Genomic DNA, 20,883 nt, shown 5'->3' on the forward strand with positions numbered 1-20,883 from the left:
AGCATGAAAAGTGATTATATTTAAACAGGCTTCCGCGTTTGATTACCGCGCATCATAGCAACGGTGTGTTGCTAAGGGAGAATTGTACCACGTCATTAGAATCTTGTGCAATGCAGAAATAGCAAATAAATACTGGGCTTTTGTGATATCCATGCCTAACTCAACTTCCCGGACACGTGTTTGTAGGAGCTCAGCGAGCTCATTTGTTTTATTGTACACTGACCAGTCTGACCAGTCTGACCAGTCTGAGCTGGGCGTCACACTGAAGCGCTGCAGATGAAGGCGCTGTTCCCCAGGACAGCAGCAGGGGGCGCCATCGCACTGAGCAGTGGCGTTCATGCTGCGAGGAGCCCTTCTAATAAACTAGAATACCATCAAACGCTCGATTTATTTCACTAATTCAACCCTAAAAGTGAAAAGTCTTTTTATATAGATTCATTACACTCTGACTGGTGTATTAGAAAGTGTGGGAATCTTTTTGTTTCTGGAGACGCTTCACTGTTCGCTGCTTAGGTCAGGTGAATTTGCTGGTTGATCACAGAGGCACCGTTGGCAGTGGGGGCAGGTACAGCAGAGGGAGGGAGGAAGTGCTCTAAAATCCCCTGGTAGACGGCTGCGTTGACCTTTGACCTGATAAAACACACCCGCACCAGCGCGGCTCCGTTCACCGCCACTCCTCCAGACTCTGGGACCTTCCCAAATGGAACGTAAAATGATTTTTAGCTGAGGACTTAAATGATAAAAGTGGACTTTGATGATTGAAAACGCTTCAAAAATGGAACCAAACCAAACATTCTTCCCTTTAGCGCTGCTGCGTATAAATGGGCTTCTCTGTGTTGGGTCTCTTAGCTTCTGCTGTAACTTCCCTCCACGGGCAGCTACAAAGTCATATTTCAAGATGAAGCTGTTGTTATTTTTATGTGGGTGACCAAGTCCTCACCTGTTCCACTGGGTAACAGAACCAGGGCACTTGCTTTTCAGAACTCTGTCATTTCCCCAGGCTGATTTATTACAGGATCAATTATTATCCATACTAATAGTTCTGGGTTTCAGCTGGGTAACAGTGAAGCTATTCAGCCTCAGATAATGTGGGACGGGCAGAAGGACTGTGGGATATTTACTAAACCAGCGATCTGGGCCGGAATTACTGATCTGTTAGATCTGAGGAAGAGAAGAAAGCTGAGAGGAACGAGGAGAAGAAGAACAAAAAAATGACTCTTAAATGATCACTGGATGGTTGACAAAATAAGAGATTTGTGGTCTCGACTGAGTGGATTAGCAGCAGCTCCCAGTGATCCAGGTCAGCGCCTCCAGTTTGCTCCGACACAGAGAGAAAGAGGGAAGCTGAGATGTCATAAAACAAAGGCAGGGCAGCACTGACAGAGAAAAGGAGAAACAGTTTAGGAGCACGACTGTGCTTCCTATTCCACGCAACTGCTGCAGCTCATTGTTTGCAGTAGTTGTTCGGAGGGTGTGGAGAAGGACGGAGACACAGCCTGGAGCACCAAAAAAGGTCCGGAGTCAGAACTGGAGAAATTACAGGCTTGACAGATGCTGCACACGAATGGAAAGTGAGGGAGGAGGCTGACATATAAAGACAAACAGAGGAGAGCAGGAAAAAAGCTGACCTTAAACAGGAGCGGGCTGAAGGCAACCTGCTCAAAGACCATGTTACAAACAGAAAACCCAGAATAAAGGGGCGAAGCTGAGGCGATACACATCCCAGGCAGGTTAGTGGGGGAAGGGGTGGGCTTTGGTGATCATCCAGAACCAGATCCAGAGTGTTTGTTGGGTGGGCCAGGGGTGGAGGGGGGCTGGGGGTGGTGTGGCCCAAAGACCTTGAGGGAGGGCTGTTACAGTAAATGTGATTCACAAGAGTCCAACTACACACCCAGCAGCAGGAGACCCGACTCTCCATGGACTCTGGGGGGTAACCGTCACAGGAAGGGCCCCCCCAGCCTTCGGACATGATGTCGACGGGCCCGGGGCTCGGCGCACCTGGTCTGGCCAAGGGCCCCCAGACATCGGGCCCCGTTGGGCTTCAGACGCTGCTGGACCTTCTCGTGGGTGTCTATCAGGAGTTTTACTCATCGACGCTGGTGAAGGAGAAGTTTGTTTCTGGCTTCCTGCAGTGGGGTGAGTCCTCTCCTGCTGAATATGAACGTTGGTGGTGGGAACACAGCTTCGCTGAGCTTTTCACCAGTCGATGATGAGCCGCTCAGAACTTAAACGTGCTTCAAGCTGAGCCACCAAGTCACAGCGGCGCTGTTCCGGTTTATAAATAGAGCAGCTAATACGGGCTGTGTGCTTTCACAGGCATGTTTGCCAGTGAATTCCATTCATACTGGGAGATTCTGCACTTTAGTTTACATCGACTGCAGGTGGCCGTAAAAGAGCTGGACAGACGCAGGACGTCAACCCTGTCTCACGTCTAAAATCCAGCGGTCGTCTCAACTGGTGGGACGTACAGCAGTGCTTTGGAATATGAAGGAAAACTCCCCCACCACGACACAATGTTGTTAAAAGTGTGTCACAGGTTTATTTTGGTTGGTGTGAAGCATCTGTCTGTGCTGGATGTCCGTGTTCAGCATCTGAAAAGAGCCGTCTAATGAACACAAATTTAACATGGTCACGTGTCCAGGCACGAAGACCCCCCCCCCCACACACACACACACACACTAAGGAGTAACGGTAACGGCTGTTTCAACCAGCAGGTCATTTACACGAACCCCCCCCCCGGGATGAGAGCGAGATGAGCACGACATCATCAGGCCCCAGCGAGGGCGCCTCAGATATAAAAGCTGCTGAATATCGACCATCTATCGTCGATCTGAAAAGAATTCTCCACTGATAGTTCATTTTCACCAGCTGACAAGATTTAGAGAATCAACAGCAGATCAGCGGATCTACTGCGATCTGCTGCCAGAGTGATGCAGACGGACCACAAATGTGGCTCCAGGCTTCCTCAGATCCTTCCGTCCCTCCCAGTTGGCCCATGAAGCAGTCCCATCATTCCCAGGATTAATGAATCAGCATGGTGGTGACAACAGCCGATAGATTGCTGCAGCCTTCCCCAGTTGAGTCAACCTGCAGCTGCTGCTGACTCCTAGCAGGGCTCTGATCCACATGCCCCCCCCCCCACCCCCCGAAGCTGTCCCTGTGGAGGACGGCGGGTCCTGACAGGCCGTGTGATCGGCCAAGTCTCCTGACCCAGGACACAGTTTGTGCTCCCAGGGACCTTCGTGGTCCTCTTCCTCTGCTCAGGTACAGGTTGTCATAACTCAAAACTGTGGATTTATTTTATTTTACTTTAGCTCTCTGGGACATCTCACCAGAGGAAATCTTTTTTTTTTTTTTTTTTGAGGGAGACCCAGCCAGTAGATCACAACATGATATATTAGGAGCTGGAAAAGATTAGAACAGACAAGGGATGAAATAAAAAATGGAGTTTGCCCAGACTGTGTTTAAAACAGGAAAGCAGCTGCTCAGAGGCCCAACTCGGTGTGTAAACCCCCTCTGGTGGTTGGCTGCAGCATGACAATATTTCCCTTTCTCCATCCTTTAGGCTGGGACTTTATTCAAACTGTTATTTTAAAAGAAAAATGCAGGTTAATATCAACAGTCTGCCGTGCGAGGGCCTCTGGGACTCTAGGAAACAGGTCCACAGCTCAGGCGTTAGCAGGAACCTCTGCATGTTCTCTGCGTGTCTGCGTGGTTTGTTCTGGTAGACAGTCGGGTATTTCCTCGTAGTTTCATCCAAACGTGTGCGCAGGTTGGATGGAGCCTCGTAGGATGTTGAGGGGTCCTGTGATGGACTCTGAAAGGGCTGAAGCTTCTCCTGCTGTAGGGTCATCGTAGTTTATCCTCTCTCTCTCCTGTAGTTGGTTGTTTGCTGCCGACTGGATCTTTTTCTAAAAGGTCTGATGTGGATATTTAACACGCAAGGCTGAGCTATAGCTATTAACGTTTATACAAGAATCACCATCTTGTTAATATTTACCCGAACAGAAAAAGCTAAACCAGTTTGTACTAGACAATTATCGCACATACAGTATTATACACACAAAACAAACGTGTGTTCTTCACTCTGCTGTAAAGAACATATACCACAGATGATTAAAGGCTTGTGGACTTCCCTCCAATCACAGCTGAACCTCTGGTAAAGCAGGTGAAGAAGACTCGTCTTAAGAGAGAAGACTTCCACATCCTGAAGGTGATTGGCCGGGGCAACTTCAGCGAGGTGAGCAGCTTTGGAGCAGGAACCACAGAGCCTCCCGATCAGACCCGAAGTGCAATCACACAGCACTGACACCTAGAAACCAGATCTTTCACCCTTCCAGACTGATCCGGTCCTGCCAGCAGATTAAACATCAAGCAAGCTTTACTAGAGAGAAGCAGCTCATGTGTTCACCTGTGTTCCCTCTACTGCTCTTTACATTAGGCATTAGGCGGGAACGTAGACCTGCTTAAAAAACAAATATAAATATCCTATTTTTAAACCTGTTCACATACATGCTGCTGCACATTTCGACCTCGTAGTTGTGTTGAGTGAAACTTGTTCTTTCTTTAGCTGCTGCACCTTCAATGACATTAACAAGATTGTCCTAGTCCAGGCCCAAGATTTCAATTTGAATATAACATATAATAGATGTAAAATGTAGATGGCTTAAGATGCATTTGTAAGATGCACATTTGAATGCCAACATTGTTCTGCGGAAGGTGAACGTTGCTAATCAACGTTTGAATACAGTCTGGCCTCAATTGGGTGTAGTTTTTAATGTGGCCGCCAGATGGCGACAAAGTGCTTCCAGTGGGCTGCTTGGTACGGACAGTGTTTGTGGACCAGCGGACCAGAACAGCTGCATCAGCACCGGAACTGGTTTGAGGAATATTTTTTATGTTCACGGTTTTGTTTTATGTTGTTCTCTTGTAGGTTGCCGTGGCAAAAATCCGAAGTACCCAACAAGTGTATGCTTTAAAGATAATGAATAAATGGGACATACTGAGACGAGGGGAGGTATATGGCCGCATATACACACGCAAACACATTAAAGAGAGACTTTAAGGATTTGTCCTTTACTGATCCAGACAGAACATCATCATTCTCTTTTATAGACAGCATGTTACCAAGAGGAGAGAGAGGTTCTGCTCAAAGGCGACAGGCGATGGATTACAGAGTTGCACTATGCCTTTCAGGACGATGATTATCTGGTATGAACAAACATTTCAGTCAGAAAATAACGCTTACTAATCCAATATTGTGTATTAGTCAAATTAAAGGCCACTTCTCTCATTCATCCACCAATTTCTACTTCAGTATCTGGTAATGGACTATTATGTAGGGGGCGACCTGCTGACCTTGCTCAGTAAGTTTGGTGACCGGCTCCCCGAGGACATGGCTCAGTTCTACCTGGCTGAGATGGTCCTGGCCATTCACTCTGTTCACAAACTGGGCTACGTCCACAGGTACAGCATTAGCTTTGAATCCTGGAACGTTCCTATCAGTATGTGTTGCTGTGCCGTTTATCTCGTGGAACTGCGATTAGACGAGTCTTGTTTCTGTATCCTCTGGAAGTGACACTGGTCCTCTGTTGTACCTCCCAGAGATATCAAGCCTGACAACATCCTGCTGACAGCTGATGGACACGTCAGGCTGGGGGACTTTGGTTCCTGCTTGAGGCTCCCAGAGGACGGCCTGGTGAGAGTCGATAAGTAACATCTGTAACTTTTCTGCTGCGTCTATTACCACCACCAATAATAATAATAATAATAATAATAATAACAATAGGAGGAGGAGGCTAGCTAAGGCTCGCCCAGCCGTCACCCTTTTATTCTGTCACAGGTCCGCTCAACTCTGGCTGTTGGAACTCCTGACTACTTGTCTCCAGAGATTTTAAGGGCAGTTGAGGGAGGTGGAGGTTATGGTCTTGAATGTGACTGGTGGGCTCTGGGTATCTGCGCCTATGAGATGCTGCTGGGTACCACGCCCTTCTACGCAGAGTCGCTCTCTGAAACGTATGCCAAGATCATCCACTTCCAGGTACACAAACATTTCAGCTAAGTTCAGAACATTTCACCCTCTGGGGAGGGACGAGGAGGAGGAGGCTGTAAAAGGCCCGTGGTGTGAGTGTGTGTGAATGGTGTGTGTTCTGTGATGGACTGGAGACCAGTCCAAGGTGCAGGCCTGCCTCTGCTCCTGCTTCCCTCGTCACCCTCATTAGGACCTGAGGAACCTCTGAGCATAGTTGCAGTTCGGTGCACACAAAGCATTCAAACAGGTTGTTTATTCTCAGGATTATTTTGAATTCCCCTCTTCTGGCCCCGAGATCTCAGAAAAGGCTCGTTCTTTAATCCTTGGGCTCATCTGTGAGAGGGAAGACCGCCTCGGGAGGAAGGGCCTCAGTGACTTCAGGGGCCACCCCTTCTTCAGCGGGCTGGACTGGGCGTCCCTACATAAGATCCCTGCCCCGTTTCTGCCGGAAGTGTCCAATCCAACTGACACTTCTAACTTTGACATTATGGACGACTGCCTCAGTGAAACGGTACTTCCCCCTCAGATCCGAGGAACCGTTGTCCCACACATGGACTCTGTCTAAAACAACAACATCGGCTGTTTGTTGTTCTCTGCAGGAGACCCTGTCTGACGTGACCGACAGAGCCCCCACAGGAGTACACTTGGCCTTTGTTGGATACTCTTACACGGCCACAAGGTGACCTGAAAGGCCCGCTCGAGTTTTCACACACATCAACCCGTCTGGTCTATTTATTTGTGTATTTCCTTCCTTATATCGGACTTTAGCCAGACAGGTGCAATCGACCGCAGTCAGGACATCATGATGCAGATTGACGACACAAGACAAAGAGACTGGGAGAGTCTTTACACCCCAGTGAAGCTGGTTAGTCTTCATCGTCCAGGCCAGGTACGACTCTTCTGTCCTGGGGTTGCTGAGTTTGTCCCATCCCTGCTTTGCATTTAGAGCCAACAGCTGTGGAATCTTACAAACGCTGGACCAGAAGACCCGTCTCCATTGCTGGAGCCCCCCCCCACTGAGGACGAAGGTCCTGCTGGATCTCCTCACGTCACCACTGAGGGGGACGAGGCGATGTCCCAACAACTATCACAACTGAACGAAGACTTGCAGAGGTATCAACAACAGACAGTCCGCATGACGCATTTCAGTAAAGAGTTTAAAACCACATGTTTGTCCCCACCAGCCGGCTACAGGAAGCAGAGAGGAGATGTTATGAGCTGGAGACAGAGATGGAGCGATTAAAGGGGGAGATCCAACACTTGAAAAATTCCAAGGAGACAGGCAAGGAATGAGTGCCCTGCTTCCTCTTCATGGCATCCTCTTCATCATCATTAATGAGGCTTGGAGATCTTAGGGAGTGTGTCCCAGGAACCCAAACGGTTACAAATGATAGAAGGTTGGGAGAGTCGGGCTGATCTTTAGGAGTTTTCTCCACAGTTTAAATTTATTTCAATGTCTGGGCCAAATTTAAAGGTGCTATTGAACTCATTGAATTTTGAGTGGTTAGGTAAATGTATCCATCCATCCATCCATCCATCCATCCATCCATCCATCCATCCATCCATCCATCCATCCATCCATCCATCTCATGCTTACTGTACACGACCACTCCCCCACATCCCCCAGCCCTTCCAGAAGCAACAATGCATCTCATAAATCCCATATACATTCAGCTGTTCCCACATCTCATAGATCCCATATACATTCAGCTGTTCCCACATCTCATAGATCCCATATACATTCAGCTGTTCCCACATCTCATAAACCCCATATACATTCAGCTGTTCTCACATCTCATAAATCCCATATACATTCAGCTGTTCTCACATTTCATAAATCCCATATACATTCATCTCTTCTGATATCTCATAGATCCCATATACATTCAGCTGTTCCCACATCGCATAAATCCCATATACATTCAGCTGTTCTCACATCTCATAGATCCCATATACATTCAGCTGTTCTCACATCTCATAGATCCCATATACATTCAGCTGTTCCCACATCTCATAAACCCCATATACATTCAGCTGTTCTGATATCTCATAAACCCCATATACATTCAGCTGTTCTCACATCTCATAAACCCCATATACATTCAGCTGTTCTCACATCGCATAAATCCCATATACATTCAGCTGTTCTCACATCTCATAGATCCCATATACATTCAGCTGTTCTGATATCTCATAAACCCCATATACATTCAGCTGTTCTCACATCTCATAAACCCCATATACATTCAGCTGTTCTCACATCGCATAAATCCCATATACATTCAGCTGTTCTCACATCTCATAGATCCCATATACATTCAGCTGTTCTCACATCTCATAGATCCCATATACATTCAGCTGTTCCCACATCTCATAAACCCCATATACATTCAGCTGTTCTCACATCTCATAAACCCCATATATTTTCAGCTGTTCCACATCTCATAGATCCCATATACATTCAGCTGTTCTGATATCTCATAAACCCCATATACATTCAGCTGTTCTGATATCTCATAAACCCCATATACATTCAGCTGTTCTCACATCTCATAGATCCCATATACATTCAGGTTCTCACATCTCATAAACCCCATATACATTCAGCTGTTCCCACATCTCATAGATCCCATATACATTCAGCTGTTCTGATATCTCATAAATCCCATATACATTCAGCTGTTCCCACATCTCATAGATCCCATATACATTCAGCTGTTCTCACATCTCATAAATCCCACATACATTCAGCTGTTCTCACATCTCATAAACCCCATATACATTCAGCTGTTCTGATATCTCATAAACCCCATATACATTCAGCTGTTCTGATATCTCATAAACCCCATATACATTCAGCTGTTCTCACATCTCATAAACCCCATATACATTCAGCTGTTCTGATATCTCATAAACCCCATATACATTCAGCTGTTCTGATATCTCATAAACCCCATATACATTCAGCTGTTCTGATATCTCATAAACCCCATATACATTCAGCTGTTCTGATATCTCATATACATTCACATTTTTACTGTGTGACCACAATAATTATGTAGTTATTAGAATATTTTCTGTCCAAGAAGCTGTGAATTGTATTTTCTAATAATAATAACAATTGAATCGAGCAGGAGAGAGGCTTGACTCATTAAGTACTGAGGGACAGAAGACAAGGACAGAGACCTGGCTGTATAAGAAATATATGCAATAACATTCCAGTCCAAGGAGGGCAACTTGCTCTGGTATCCATCCTCTGGCTCACAGGCCTCTGCCAGTCTGGTGAGGAGTCTCAGGGCCCCCAACAGGGGCAGAGGAGGAAGGAAATGCCACCTCTGGCAGCCTTACACAGATTCCATGATCACAAGGAACATCATCATTCAACGCCGCTGCTGATGCTACTTCCTGCGTCCCTTCCTTTTCCCCCTGTCTCAGTCACACTGCTCTGACCTTCATCACCACACAACTGTGCTCTTTTTGGGTCTTTTTATGACGACTCTTCTGGCTGGCCAGCAGCGCACCCTGCCTGCAGTGCTGCTGTACATCGTGGGCTCTGACGTTCCTCTCTCTCCTCCAATCACAGAGCTCAGTATCTGTCCAACACCTCTTGCTCTGCCTGGCTACTGTGTGGATGCGCCAACAGATGTAAGCCTGGCTTTACTCCATTTTATCCAAATAACTCTTTCTCTGTCATGGCCACCAAAATCAAACCCTTGAAACAGCATGAAATACCTTTTATTTTCTGATGTGTTTGCTGAAGCAGTTGTTGCACCAATGACTAAAACCTGTGATGACTAAGTCTCTGACCTCTTGCTGTTGCCGTCACAGATCTCCTAATTTAAATGTTTTTGTCTGTTCCAGAGGCAGAGAGTGACCCCAGCTTGCCAGTACCCACTGGTGACACCTCTCCATCGCCACCTGCTCCTCTTTCACAGGGTACAATCATTTGCTTTATTTAGTGCAGATTATATTTCCAGGCAACTGTCGTCTCGTGCGGTTTGAGCTTCACCGCGGCATCGTTCATACCAGTGTGAGCTGAGGTCCACGTTAAGGCGTTTCCAGGTCACGCTGAGTGACGTCGGGCCTACACGACGCATCAGTCGTCATCAGTCAAGCCTCCTTTCAACGGTTTAGCTGCAGCTCTCTTTTCTCCTTCTCCAGGTTTGGCTGCCACAGGTGAGGAGTGAATCCTACTTACTGGTTTGTGCAGAAGGTGTTGAGCTCAGTGCCTGGAGGAGAAACCGCTATTCTGAGCTCTCCTAACATGCGACCACGCTGACCCGCAGCTTCAGCCTCCTCCTCTGTGCCGAGCATGCAAAGAGAGGCCGTTTAGAGTTCTGACAGCCAATGAGGGAGAAATGATGAGGACATTTTTGATGTGATTGCGGAACAAAGAGAAAGCCATCAAAGCGAGCATGTTTGCGTGAGTAAGAGATTGAGACGTTACCTTTTAGGCCACAGAGGTGCAGCTGTTGAGTGAATAGAGTTGTTTTTGAGTGTCACTGTATCTGCACCTTGAGTGGTTCTGTTTTGCACTACTATAGGCATGTTTTTGCTGTGCAAAAGTGAATAAAAGCCATAGTTTTACTCATGAAATAGCACCACGCACACGGCAGACTGGCCCACTGGGGAACACAGACAGAGCAAAGCTTTGAGACTTTGAGACCGACCCATCTCCATTCACACAAGCGACTCACAGAATATTGCAACGAGGCGTCTTTAGACATTTTGCACACAATGAAAAATGCATTTATTGCTTTTCACGTCTTGTAACATTGCAAGTGTACAGCGTTATTCTGATTCTGGGGCCTGAGACGTCAAAGATGAAAACCAAGAGTGTAAAGAGTGAAACTCTGAGGAGGCGGTTAAAGAAGTTGATGTTGACCAGTAGTCAAGTTACACAATGTAAAATGCATTTAGGCTTGCAGTGCCTACAAAAATGTCCCCCCCTTTTTGTCACGGGAGGAGGCGGGAGCCAAATGCAGCAAACAAACAAATAAACAAACGATGACAAACAAACAATTCTAGAAAATAATGTGGCCCCAACAAATGAAAGGAACGAGTTAAGTCTTTTAAACAGAAATAATAAAGTACAATTGTGCTCATTATCTTTGGTTTTAGTTAACTTTCTCTCTTAAGACTGAGGAGAGTCCAGTCGTGTGTGCTTGTGGATGAACGTGCACACGTCTATATCTGACCATGTTTTCTTGGTTGTAACTACTGTAGATTATTCAAAACATTATTTTTCTTTACAAAAAGGGTGTTTTTTTCTATCTGATTGGAAAGATTGATTAAAAAAACAACATTGATGTCTTCCTGTTCTGTATTTGTGTCACAAGAGTAAAGGTCAAAGGTCAAGAGTATGTTGTATTGTTCCCAGCTCAAGAGCCTGTGACTCTGAACCTACAATCGCTTTAAAATGTTTAAAATGATCATTTTAACATTTACAATGAAAATCTGTGTGGAAATGAATTTTTTAAAGAAAGAATACGCGTGTCAACAACAAGTTAAAAACACGATTTAATCAGAATAAATCATTCGGGTCAGGGCACTTGGCCAGCAGTAGGCCAGTACTGTAGGTCGTACTCTCAAAACAAAAGAAATAACTTCTTGCAATAAATAAAACAACATCTTTAATTAGTAGTTGGATAAACACAATCACCAAAACATGTTCCATTAAATACAGCATCAGCACAACTGTCAGGATAAGTTATCTTATTTCCCTCATGTCATGTGGAACATGTGGAATACAGAATGAACCAGTACTACTATGATCAACAACAACAACAACAAGAGCAATAATAATAATAATAATAATAATAATAATAATAATAATAATAATAATATAATAATAATAATAATAATAATAATGAGACCCATTTTACCACATGATATCAAGCAAGTGAGGAGTGCTGCGTCACATATTATTGTGCTGGAGGTATCTGGAGGAATCTGGTCCATATGTGCACTAGTTTTCCAGGAAAACAATGTTCTAAGTGTCCTAAATTCTCTGGAATCTTAAAACACGTCTCTAACGTAACAACCTGTAACATTTTCCAGTATGATTACCCAGACCAGTTTGTCTATTCATTTGTCTATATTTACATTTTCTCCCTATATCTAACTTACAATTTACATTTAAAGCTGTATTATTTTTAAAGGCTGTTTGAGATACGACTAATCTGACAGTAGTTTTGGCAGATGTGTTGATTATATGTGATGTGATGTTCCATAAATTTTATATTAGTATTCAAGTGAATTAAAGTGCTTAGGTGACCAATCAAATGCCACCTCAATGGAATAATTATTACACCACATTCCCCCTTTCTAATAAGTAGAAGATTCTGTTTTGGTAATGTTTGCTAATGATTTTATTAGTTCTATTGCTCAAATCACTGAAAGTGTTTAAAAGAGGAACATTCTCAGCGTTGTGACGAAGAAATGCAAATATACACAAATCAAACAGGGATGCAAAAGTCAAGAAAACGAGGATGAAAACTCAAAATGAACAAGAGAGATTGCAATAATTGCTTCTAAGGCATCCGAACCTGTGGACTGAGTCTTAAATGTAGTATGAAGGGGCTGAGTAGAGCAAATATGGGTTGAGTTTACTGTCTGCAGATGCAAATCTATTGTTCTCGTGGGCCTGGCGGCGATAATACCTGCGAAGGGCGGGGCTTCCAGGATGACACTGTCTCACGTGGAGGAAGTACTCGTCAGGGCGGCTGGAGGTGTAACCACAATCCTCACACACGAAGATTTTGGAGCGTCTCTGACGGTAGGCGTACTGTTGATGGACGCCGTGGATCTTCCTCATGTGAGACTCCAGAGAGCAGCGCTGCGTGAAGGCCTTCTCGCAGAGCTCACACTTGTAGGGCCGGATCCCTGCAACGAGGCCCACACACACACACACCTGAGGGGGGGCGCTCAAGGCACCGACAGGCAACGTGCAAATGAAAGGCAGAAGAAGACGTCATCCTGCAGTGGGTTGAGCTCTCACACTTTAGGACATACTGTTGAACACTCCTTATATGTTCACTGGTTTATGTTTAGTACATCAAATTAATTATGTCTATGATCGTCAATGTCAGATTTACGTATTTTAGTGACAATTTGTCATCAAGCACTTCAAACAAGCGCCCTTTGACCCGAGTACAGCTGATTAAAAAGAGGTTGCTGCCCTCCCAGGACTGACGAAAACCTGAGTCTGAAGTGTGTGTGTTGACTGACCTGTGTGTGTTCTCATATGCCTCTTTAGGTCAAAGGTATCGTTGAAGCCTTTACCACAGAACTGACACGGGTGTCTCTTCACCAGGCTGTGGCACTTGAGGTGGCGGGTCAACATGCGCTGCAGGGGGAAGATCTTGTGGCACACTGAGCATAAGAAGTCACCGGCGCCCGGGGAGGTGCGAGGCCGCGGCTATGAAGGAAGCGGGTAAAGAGGTTCTCAGTAATCTCTACAAAACCAAATAAAAGTGCAAGATTTCTGATGAACAACAGCAGTTAAGCAGCACCCCAGGAGCCCATGGGCTCAGAATCGGGCGCGTCAAAGCCAATAAACTGGATGTAAAGTGTGGGTTCATGCTGTCGACCCTCTGATGCTCGTAGCCTCACCGCTGCCTCCTATTGTAAGACATGGTGCAGAGTCAGACCTTACCTTTGCTCTGCTGAGCGCTAGCGTGCTGGGATGGTAGGAGTAATCTCTGAGCGTCACCGTGGGCCAGTCCGGCCTGCAGTTAGTCCCACTTTTTGCTGCTAACTGCGCCGGCACCCTGAGCGACGCTGTTACACAGGCTAATGTAGCTACTGGTTGAGTTACAGGGGCAGGTGGCGGAATGTCAGGCGCTTCGGCCTTTCCACTCCCTAAGAGAAAAAAAAGTAAAGATAATAGTAAACAAACCATGTTGTATTTCATGGTTCGGAAAATGCACAGATCATTTAGAATTTAGAAGACAATCATACCTTTGAAAGGATCTTCTTTCCACTCAAGCTGCTCCGGCTCTTTCCACTGCCACCCTCCCGATGCCCCACGTTTCTTTTTCACAAGGAAAGACCTCGGCATGTTTACACCTTTAATCTATGATTCTTGCCGGCGTCCCTTAGCTGAGACCGTCAGAGTGCGACCCCGGCCTTTGAATTCACTCTCATGACACCCTAAAACAGCTACAGGACACCCGCACCATCACAAATCACTGTTCGTTTTCACAACCTCCTCTGGAAAGAGTGGCCAAGGTTTTAACCTACAGAGAGGGAGGGGTGGAAAGTCAGTGTTTTGACTGGAGTACACCTGTGTTCACTCTGTGTGCAGCATTTTAACTGGTCCCCCACTGGTTTTGCATGTCAGGTAGTGAGAATCCGGGGAGCTTCACATTCAAGTGGCCCTTGGCATGCAAATCCTTCCTCTGCCATCCCCTGGCCTTAGACAAAGAGCATGGTATGAGTAACAGGAGCAAGCACAAAGGAGCCACAGCCTTAACTGCTAGGTAAATCAAGCCCTTCTGTTCCCTGACCTCTCTCTGTTCCATCTGTTTGTTGGGACCAAGCAGCTTCTGAAATGTGCACAAAGGCCATTCGTGTTCTGAGAAAAGACCTCAAAGTGCCTGCTGTTGGCTCACCGTTCCTAACATAATTGCACATTGACGACGGTGCTTTCTCTACCCGTTCACTTGGCCACTCCCAGCATGCCTTCTGCTATTCAACGGCAAGAGTGAAGGGATTTAGGATGCAGCATTATTTCCAACCCAACACCAGCAGCGCACCAGGACAAGGGAAGTTAACTGTGTGTATTTCTCTCTGTGCTCTGCGGGGCAAATACAAATGCAGCCCGGGACCAAAGCCCATCATGCAAATACCAATAGAGGTCACTCCAAGAACATTAGCCAGTTGCTGTGGTGGATGATCCCTTATCGATTCATGAATCAAGGGAGGAAGCATTGACTTTACTGCTCAACATGGTGTTTCATTAAACCAACATGGAAGTAAAAAACACTCTCACAAACACACCGAGGTCCTGTCCAAACTGACTGCAAACGCGACAAAACCATTTCACTTGTCCCTAGATTACGTTTTTATCCAACATTCAAGCATATCGAGTGTATTGGAAACCTGCTGCTGAAGACTGTTGATTGTACTGTGCGCTGTTGTTGTCCCAGAGCTCTAACTGTATGCAAAACCTCAGCCAGTGTGCAACAGCATGGAAATCCAATGGTGAGAAGGAAGGGCCATTTTGTCCCCCAGGAAACCAGCCTTCGCTTTCAGGTTCCTCCCCTGGTGAGGTGGCTCTGATCCCTGGGCACAGCGTGGTGAGCTAGCCATAGCAATAAAGACATTTTATAGAACCATCCTTCAGAAAACAAAATAACCCGTCACTCATGCTGCTTAAAGGTTAACCACCAAGGTTTGCTACAACAGGCGGAGAGAGAGCGCAGAAGTCTTCAGAAGTCTGAACATGATGTTTAACTGATGATGATGTGTGTGTGTGTGTGTGTGTGTGTGTGAGAGAGAGAGAGGCAGAAACTCTAATACTGTGGTGTAGATCTAATAACCACACTTTATTTTGTGTAAAGTAACATTTGCTAAATTTAAATTCTGTGACGCTCACTGCAAAGTGTTCCTTTCGATTAAGGCAGGGTACATCGAGGTGGCATGTTTATGGACATGAAGTCCGCTCTCATTATGAATAACTAGATCTGGTTTGACACAGTTTCACCTCCTTTTGGGTTTTCTTGACTTCCTGATAAATTAAGGCTAAATTAAGCCGAGCAAACTGAACTTATTTAACCTGTTTTAGGGCCTTGATATTATAACAGGAAATTGAGCTTTCCTCTATGTCGCTCTCTTTCTCACGCACACATGCACACGCACACGCACACACATAACATATAAGATGTAAGATATGCAGTAACTAGCTTCACACAAGTAACTACCGTATATAGCTTCATTTAATAAAAAAGAAGCCAGTTGTTGGTAGCTCGGTCTGTTGAGGTCTGGGCTGTGAAGTGGAGGGTTCTCGGTTTGAGCCCCAAATGTGGAGAAAACATGGAAGGTGTTGTTGAGGTGCCCTTGAGCAAGGCATCAAATCCGCAAATGATCTCATGGGGCCCTGGGATGAGCTAGCTGCGTTTGCCTGTATGTAGCCCCCCCATGGCCCTGAAAGGGGTGTTGATGCAGAAAAGCATGTGGGACTATTTCAGTCTGTTCTATTTTCACTGATACCTGTAGCTGAGGAGGAAGTGGAACACTGGTTAGCAGAGCTGAGAGAGAAGCTGCGGTGTTAATAATAACATCTGTTGAGGTCTAATCGGGATTTTAAATTTAGGTCTATACAAAAAAGTACATATTTAAGACCGATCTATCAGCATTGTTCATTGTTGAGTTACTGGCATTTCGTCTTGGGCTGCTCAGAAGACTCATTTGGTGGCGACACAGTGCTGCTTCTACTAGCCTTAATGAGACCCAAGGAAAAAGTATTTTGTCTCAGAATGAAAATAAAGTTCCCCTTATTCCATCCAAACACACGAAACACCAGTATGTCCTTGATTCAGCTCCAGGAGGGTAGCTGGGGACCTGGCTGGGTCTCAGGAGGCCACCGCCACTACCCATAAAAATAGTCACCACAATAATGTAGCAAAGGAGTAACTGTGGAATAATGCACTTGTGAGGGCCTGAACAGCTACGCTGTCATCACCCCGACAGTTACCAACGGCCTCTTGATCAACGTGACAACAGCAAAGGTGCAGAAATCAGAATGACAATAGCGGAGGAGGTTTGCAACTGTCAGGAACCACAAGTGTAGAAGACATAAACAGGAAGAGCGAAACAAAACCTGTCTAGGAAATGAGAAGAGAAATGCAGAAGAAGAAGTGACACACGTTCACCATTACCAGGGGAGAGCGTAGGGAAGCTCCGCACAACAATGACAGCAGGTTTGTCTGAGTAGGCGACTAATTCGAAGGGAAGAGGACTTCACTGAGCTGAAAGAACAAAGATCGCCTTGAGATTCGGAGGAGACCGGCGCCATGTGGTGAGTCCTTTTTTTAGTTTTCCTGTTAAATCCACAGCAGTAAAGTGAAGTCTGTCACACGTCTTTTATGACATCTCGTCCCGCAAGTAAATGCAGAACTATTTACTGCTGCTACAGCTTCTGACAAGTCTACATCTACATCATGTCATTGGGACGAAAGTGTATAGTGGATTTAGGCTTTTTGCACACAGAACATTAGAGATTTGAACTAGCAGCAGGATCCTGATGAGGTATTTCAACAGCAGTAATGCAGATGATGCTCAAGTCATTGTCCATATTAGGCAGCGATGCACCGAACACAGGAAGTAATCATAACATGAAAAGCCATTTTCTTTTAAGCAGGAAGTAGATTCTGACAGGCATGAAGAGTCAGTCTGAATCTGCATCATGCTACATGTGCACACCTCTTTCTCCTGCAATAATCCAAACTCAAGGCTCAAACACCTCCGCCAGACTGGTTCCGTCCAAACAGGATGCAGCACTTGATGGGTTCACAGCCCACAGCTGTGGTTTCCTGTCACATCTTTCTCACGTGTGCTCGTTTGCACGCTTCGTCTGCCACCAGTGAGACCAGTATATGCCAGGTGAGGGCAACAGTCATGCTGTATGATGACACCAACAAGCGATGGATGCCGGCAGGGTCTGAACCGCCTTCCTTCAGCCGGGTCCAGATCTATCACAACACCGCAGCCAACACCTTCAGAGTGGTGGGCCGCAAAATTCAGGCCGACCAGCAGGTAGAAGCACACGTACCGTTTATTAACCAGCTCGTGTGCCTAATTAATATTGAACGGCTAATAAACATCTCATTTGCTTGTAGTACACGTGCTGGTAGTGTCCAAATACTTTTTGCTACAGGTGGTGATCAACTGTGCCATTATCAGAGGGATGAAGTATAATCAGGCCACACCGAACTTCCATCAGTGGCGGGATCCCAAACAGGTGTGGGGGCTGAACTTTGGGAGCAAAGAGGACGCGAGCACTTTTGCTAACGCCATGATGCACGCCATCGAGGCTGCCGGCGCTCCAGTTCTCTCAGGTAAACGGGCACATCGAACTTTAGTCAGGAAGGGTTTGTGTGTGGTTGGGAACTGGAGAATGACGGTTGTTGTCCTCTTCTCACAGGACCAGCTCCACATGACCCCTCAGCACAGGAACTAGAAAAAAAGAGACGGTACTGAGCATTCAAGAGGAATCTGACTGCAGCCGTTGACTGTTTTTTATGGGGTTTTCATGTTCAGTCTATTCATTTTATGAACTAAACAAATAAATCAGGCAGCAGTAAACACACACACACACACACACACACAACATGATGAACGACTGTCCTCTCTCTAGATCAGCATCTGAGAAACAAGAACAGCAGGAAAGGGAACGGGTCAAGAGGGAGATGGAGTCCTCTCAGGCTGCTTGTGTCTCTGCTGCTCCGACCACCACTGCAGCTGCCCCCCCAGCTCCCCCACCACCTCCTGCCCCACCAGCTCCTCCACCACCTCCTGGACCACCCCCCTCCTCTGCGTCGTGCCCACCTCCACCCCCACCGCCTCCTCCCAGTGGAGGTGGAGGTGGAGGTGGAGGTGCAGGTGGTTTGGCTGCAGCTCTGGCAGGAGCCAAGTTGAAAAAATCGAACAAGGTGCGTTTTCCCTCTCCCCCCTTGATGGACACACCTGTAACTGCTGCACAACGATGTCATTAATGCTCTCCTGACTAGAGATGTTTCATATGTCCAGGACGAAGGGGAAACAACCCCAAAACCAGCGAGCTCAGGTGGCAGTGGAGATGGGGGAGGGGATCTAATGGGGGAAATGAGCGCCATTCTTGCCCGACGGTAAATACGTTTAAATAAAAAAGCAAGTAGAGACTCAGGAAGTGCAGATTTAAAATAACCTCCTTACCATGAGTCCCAAACCACAACCAGTATTTTGACCTTTGATTTTACTTTTAAAGGACCGCCTCTGCAACATCTAAAGAAATGTTAGCAAATGTATGACTTTGATGCCACATTAGATGTTAAAACATTCTCAGCCCTCATATAAAAGCTATCATGTCGCTAACATTGACGTTTATAACAGGAGGAAAGTTGCCGATAACCCTCCTGCAAAAACGCTACAACATCGCAGTGTAAGTCGTCATTTTGTTTTGACCGACGTCTATTTTCAATATTTTAAACTGTAGAATAGGTTGCATGAATGGACTAATTTTGGAATTTTGTATGTGATGACAGAATTCCGAAGATTCACCCTCAAAACCTCCAGGAGCGGCAGGTGAGTAGTGCAGCTGCAGAGCATCCCGAAGGAATTCTGCCATTGAAATCAACACAATCTCGTTTTTTTATTTGCCCAGAGACCAACGGAAAATTCAAGGAACGAGCTGCCACCTTGCCAGGGTGAGAGCCTGACCCACGGGGACGTGGAGATCATTTTCCTACCCCTCAACATTATAATCACATCTTTTGCATCATCGGCCTGGCAGCAAATGATAGTTTGAATCCGTCTTTTTGCAGCAAATCCAAATTGTTCAACAGCAGCCAAAGTGAGGGGAGCGTGAGGCCCAGCAGCCCATCGGGCAGCCCCGCCTGCTCCGCAGCTTCCAGGTATTAGGAACGGCTCCGAGTTAGAACTGCCTGTCTGCATTATGCTTATTATTCTAGTTAGTCATTTGGAAGGTGACTACATCATGTTTGGCTCTGGGCTCATGTTGCTACGGGTCACTTTGATCTTTATTTCTTTTTCTGAAGACTAAAGATGCTGTTTTAACAAGTGATGCTCTGAAAACTGTTAAAAACGCTCCTTTACTGTAAGCCCAGTTTCTCTCCTCTCAGTGAAGGTTGAACTTTTTCTTCCAGGATAAAGGGAGTTAAAAAGAACTCGGACCAGGATGTCGATGTGGATCGACTCAAACTGGTGGGTTCTCTCACCCCATTTGAATCCAAACGCACGAGACACGTTAGTTTAACTGAGACTTTGTGTATCTTTAAAGGAAATCATTGAAGAAGTGAGGAAAGAACTCCATAAAGTGAAAGAAGAAATTATCAACGGTGAGTTTTGGTGATAGCTTTCATTGTTTTGTGGATGGTAATGTTGATCTTGATGATCTTGGGCTTTCTTCCAGCTCTGGTCCAGCAGCTGCAAAGCTCTCAGCCAAAGGGTGAAGACTTCTGAAAAGTCCAAAAATAGATTAATTATTGTTTTTTTTCTTTTTATTCCTTCAAATATTTGCATAGTTTTCCAGGGACAATGTGAAATATTTCACCATTTGGACAAGTTTACAACAAAAGGCTTTCAAGTCTTCTGATTAAAGTCATCCATCCAAGAGTAAATCTGTCACCTTATATTCTGTGAACCTTTTTTGTCTCCTCTGTTCTTTAAACGGGCTTTTCCAATGTTTTTCTATCCTTTATGAATCTTTGATTCATATTTGAACTGTGTTAGCAGATCTCTCGAATATTACATTTTTCTCTAAATACTTTTTTTACTTTTCTACATAGAAATTCAGCAGGCGCCACATAATACAGCATGTATCCAGTGGTATCAATAAAAAACTCCATACTTTCACACCGTCCTTTACGGTATGTGCATGATGTCTGTCGTAGTTTCTGATTCATTTGAAATCCAGTTAATTCCCTGACAATTAAAGGAATATTCTGCTACATCTTTGCAATAAGATGAACGACTGAACGGGGTAAAGGTGAAGATGCACTAAAGTCTTTTCTCTTTTACTTCCTACTATGCAGAGGCACCATCCCCCACAAATGCACTGGTTTGGAGTTGTTTTGGTTTTCTCACTACATTTATGCTGCACTGACACACATAAACTACTGTACACACAC

General features: G+C 45.6%; 3 protein-coding genes across 7 annotated transcripts; 2 read left to right on the top strand and 1 right to left on the bottom strand.

The window, feature by feature from the left end:
- Positions 1–1,362: 1,362 nt before the first annotated feature.
- Positions 1,363–11,389, top strand: LOC130538211 (myotonin-protein kinase). 4 transcript variants are annotated; one of them, XM_057055605.1, is made up of 16 exons: positions 1,363–1,730; positions 1,896–2,136; positions 4,149–4,240; positions 4,934–5,017; positions 5,116–5,211; positions 5,318–5,466; positions 5,605–5,698; positions 5,843–6,040; positions 6,294–6,542; positions 6,631–6,710; positions 6,800–6,896; positions 6,978–7,144; positions 7,216–7,313; positions 9,615–9,676; positions 9,893–9,967; positions 10,193–11,389. In XM_057055605.1, exons 2-16 carry the CDS (start codon positions 1,968–1,970, stop codon positions 10,292–10,294), a joined length of 1,812 nt encoding a protein of 603 aa, XP_056911585.1. In that variant the 5' UTR covers positions 1,363–1,730; positions 1,896–1,967; the 3' UTR covers positions 10,295–11,389. The 4 variants fall into 4 exon arrangements, with proteins under 4 accessions (XP_056911585.1, XP_056911586.1, XP_056911587.1 ...); XM_057055606.1 differs by lacking the exon at positions 1,363–1,730 and having other exon boundaries at positions 1,812–2,136; positions 6,327–6,542; XM_057055604.1 differs by lacking the exon at positions 1,363–1,730 and having other exon boundaries at positions 1,814–2,136.
- Positions 11,390–11,538: 149 nt separating this feature from the next.
- zgc:171929 (uncharacterized protein LOC100124596 homolog) lies at positions 11,539–16,628 on the bottom strand. The gene is made up of 4 exons (XM_057055618.1): positions 13,994–16,628; positions 13,689–13,894; positions 13,262–13,451; positions 11,539–12,916 (listed from the first exon to the last, which is right to left on the bottom strand). Exons 1-4 carry the CDS (start codon positions 14,091–14,093, stop codon positions 12,594–12,596), a joined length of 819 nt encoding a protein of 272 aa, XP_056911598.1. The 5' UTR covers positions 14,094–16,628; the 3' UTR covers positions 11,539–12,593.
- A 145-nt stretch (positions 16,629–16,773) lies between these two features.
- LOC130538214 (vasodilator-stimulated phosphoprotein-like) lies at positions 16,774–20,634 on the top strand. 2 transcript variants are annotated; one of them, XM_057055617.1, is made up of 13 exons: positions 16,774–17,054; positions 17,620–17,791; positions 17,913–18,093; positions 18,180–18,228; positions 18,393–18,687; positions 18,785–18,882; positions 19,127–19,175; positions 19,279–19,318; positions 19,398–19,440; positions 19,558–19,647; positions 19,900–19,957; positions 20,034–20,091; positions 20,166–20,634. In XM_057055617.1, the coding sequence occupies exons 1-13, from the start codon at positions 17,050–17,052 to the stop codon at positions 20,213–20,215; spliced, it is 1,188 nt and encodes a 395-aa protein (XP_056911597.1). In that variant the 5' UTR covers positions 16,774–17,049; the 3' UTR covers positions 20,216–20,634. The 2 variants fall into 2 exon arrangements, with proteins under 2 accessions (XP_056911597.1, XP_056911596.1); XM_057055616.1 differs by having other exon boundaries at positions 16,894–17,054; positions 17,489–17,791.
- Positions 20,635–20,883: the final 249 nt, after the last annotated feature.

Source organism: Takifugu flavidus, chromosome 14, assembly GCF_003711565.1.
Source record: "Takifugu flavidus isolate HTHZ2018 chromosome 14, ASM371156v2, whole genome shotgun sequence".
In the NCBI taxonomy this organism is placed as follows: domain Eukaryota; kingdom Metazoa; phylum Chordata; class Actinopteri; order Tetraodontiformes; family Tetraodontidae; genus Takifugu; species Takifugu flavidus.

Bases quoted from the DNA above. Each gene is read 5' to 3' on its own strand.
- LOC130538211 (XM_057055605.1), top strand. From the start codon at position 1,968: ATGATGTCGACGGGCCCGGGGCTCGGCGCACCTGGTCTGGCCAAGGGC. The intron at 4,241-4,933 runs GTGAGCAGCTTT...GTTCTCTTGTAG, and splicing joins GCCGGGGCAACTTCAGCGAG to GTTGCCGTGGCAAAAATCCG. The intron at 6,041-6,293 runs GTACACAAACAT...GTTTATTCTCAG, and splicing joins CCAAGATCATCCACTTCCAG to GATTATTTTGAATTCCCCTC.
- zgc:171929 (XM_057055618.1), bottom strand. From the start codon at position 14,093: ATGCCGAGGTCTTTCCTTGTGAAAAAGAAACGTGGGGCATCGGGAGGG. The intron at 13,895-13,993 runs GTATGATTGTCT...TTTTTCTCTTAG, and splicing joins GAAAGAAGATCCTTTCAAAG to GGAGTGGAAAGGCCGAAGCG. The intron at 13,452-13,688 runs GTAAGGTCTGAC...CTTCCTTCATAG, and splicing joins TAGCGCTCAGCAGAGCAAAG to CCGCGGCCTCGCACCTCCCC.
- LOC130538214 (XM_057055616.1), top strand. From the start codon at position 17,528: ATGCAGCACTTGATGGGTTCACAGCCCACAGCTGTGGTTTCCTGTCAC. The intron at 19,441-19,557 runs GTGAGAGCCTGA...GTCTTTTTGCAG, and splicing joins CGAGCTGCCACCTTGCCAGG to CAAATCCAAATTGTTCAACA. The intron at 20,092-20,165 runs GTGAGTTTTGGT...GCTTTCTTCCAG, and splicing joins GAAAGAAGAAATTATCAACG to CTCTGGTCCAGCAGCTGCAA.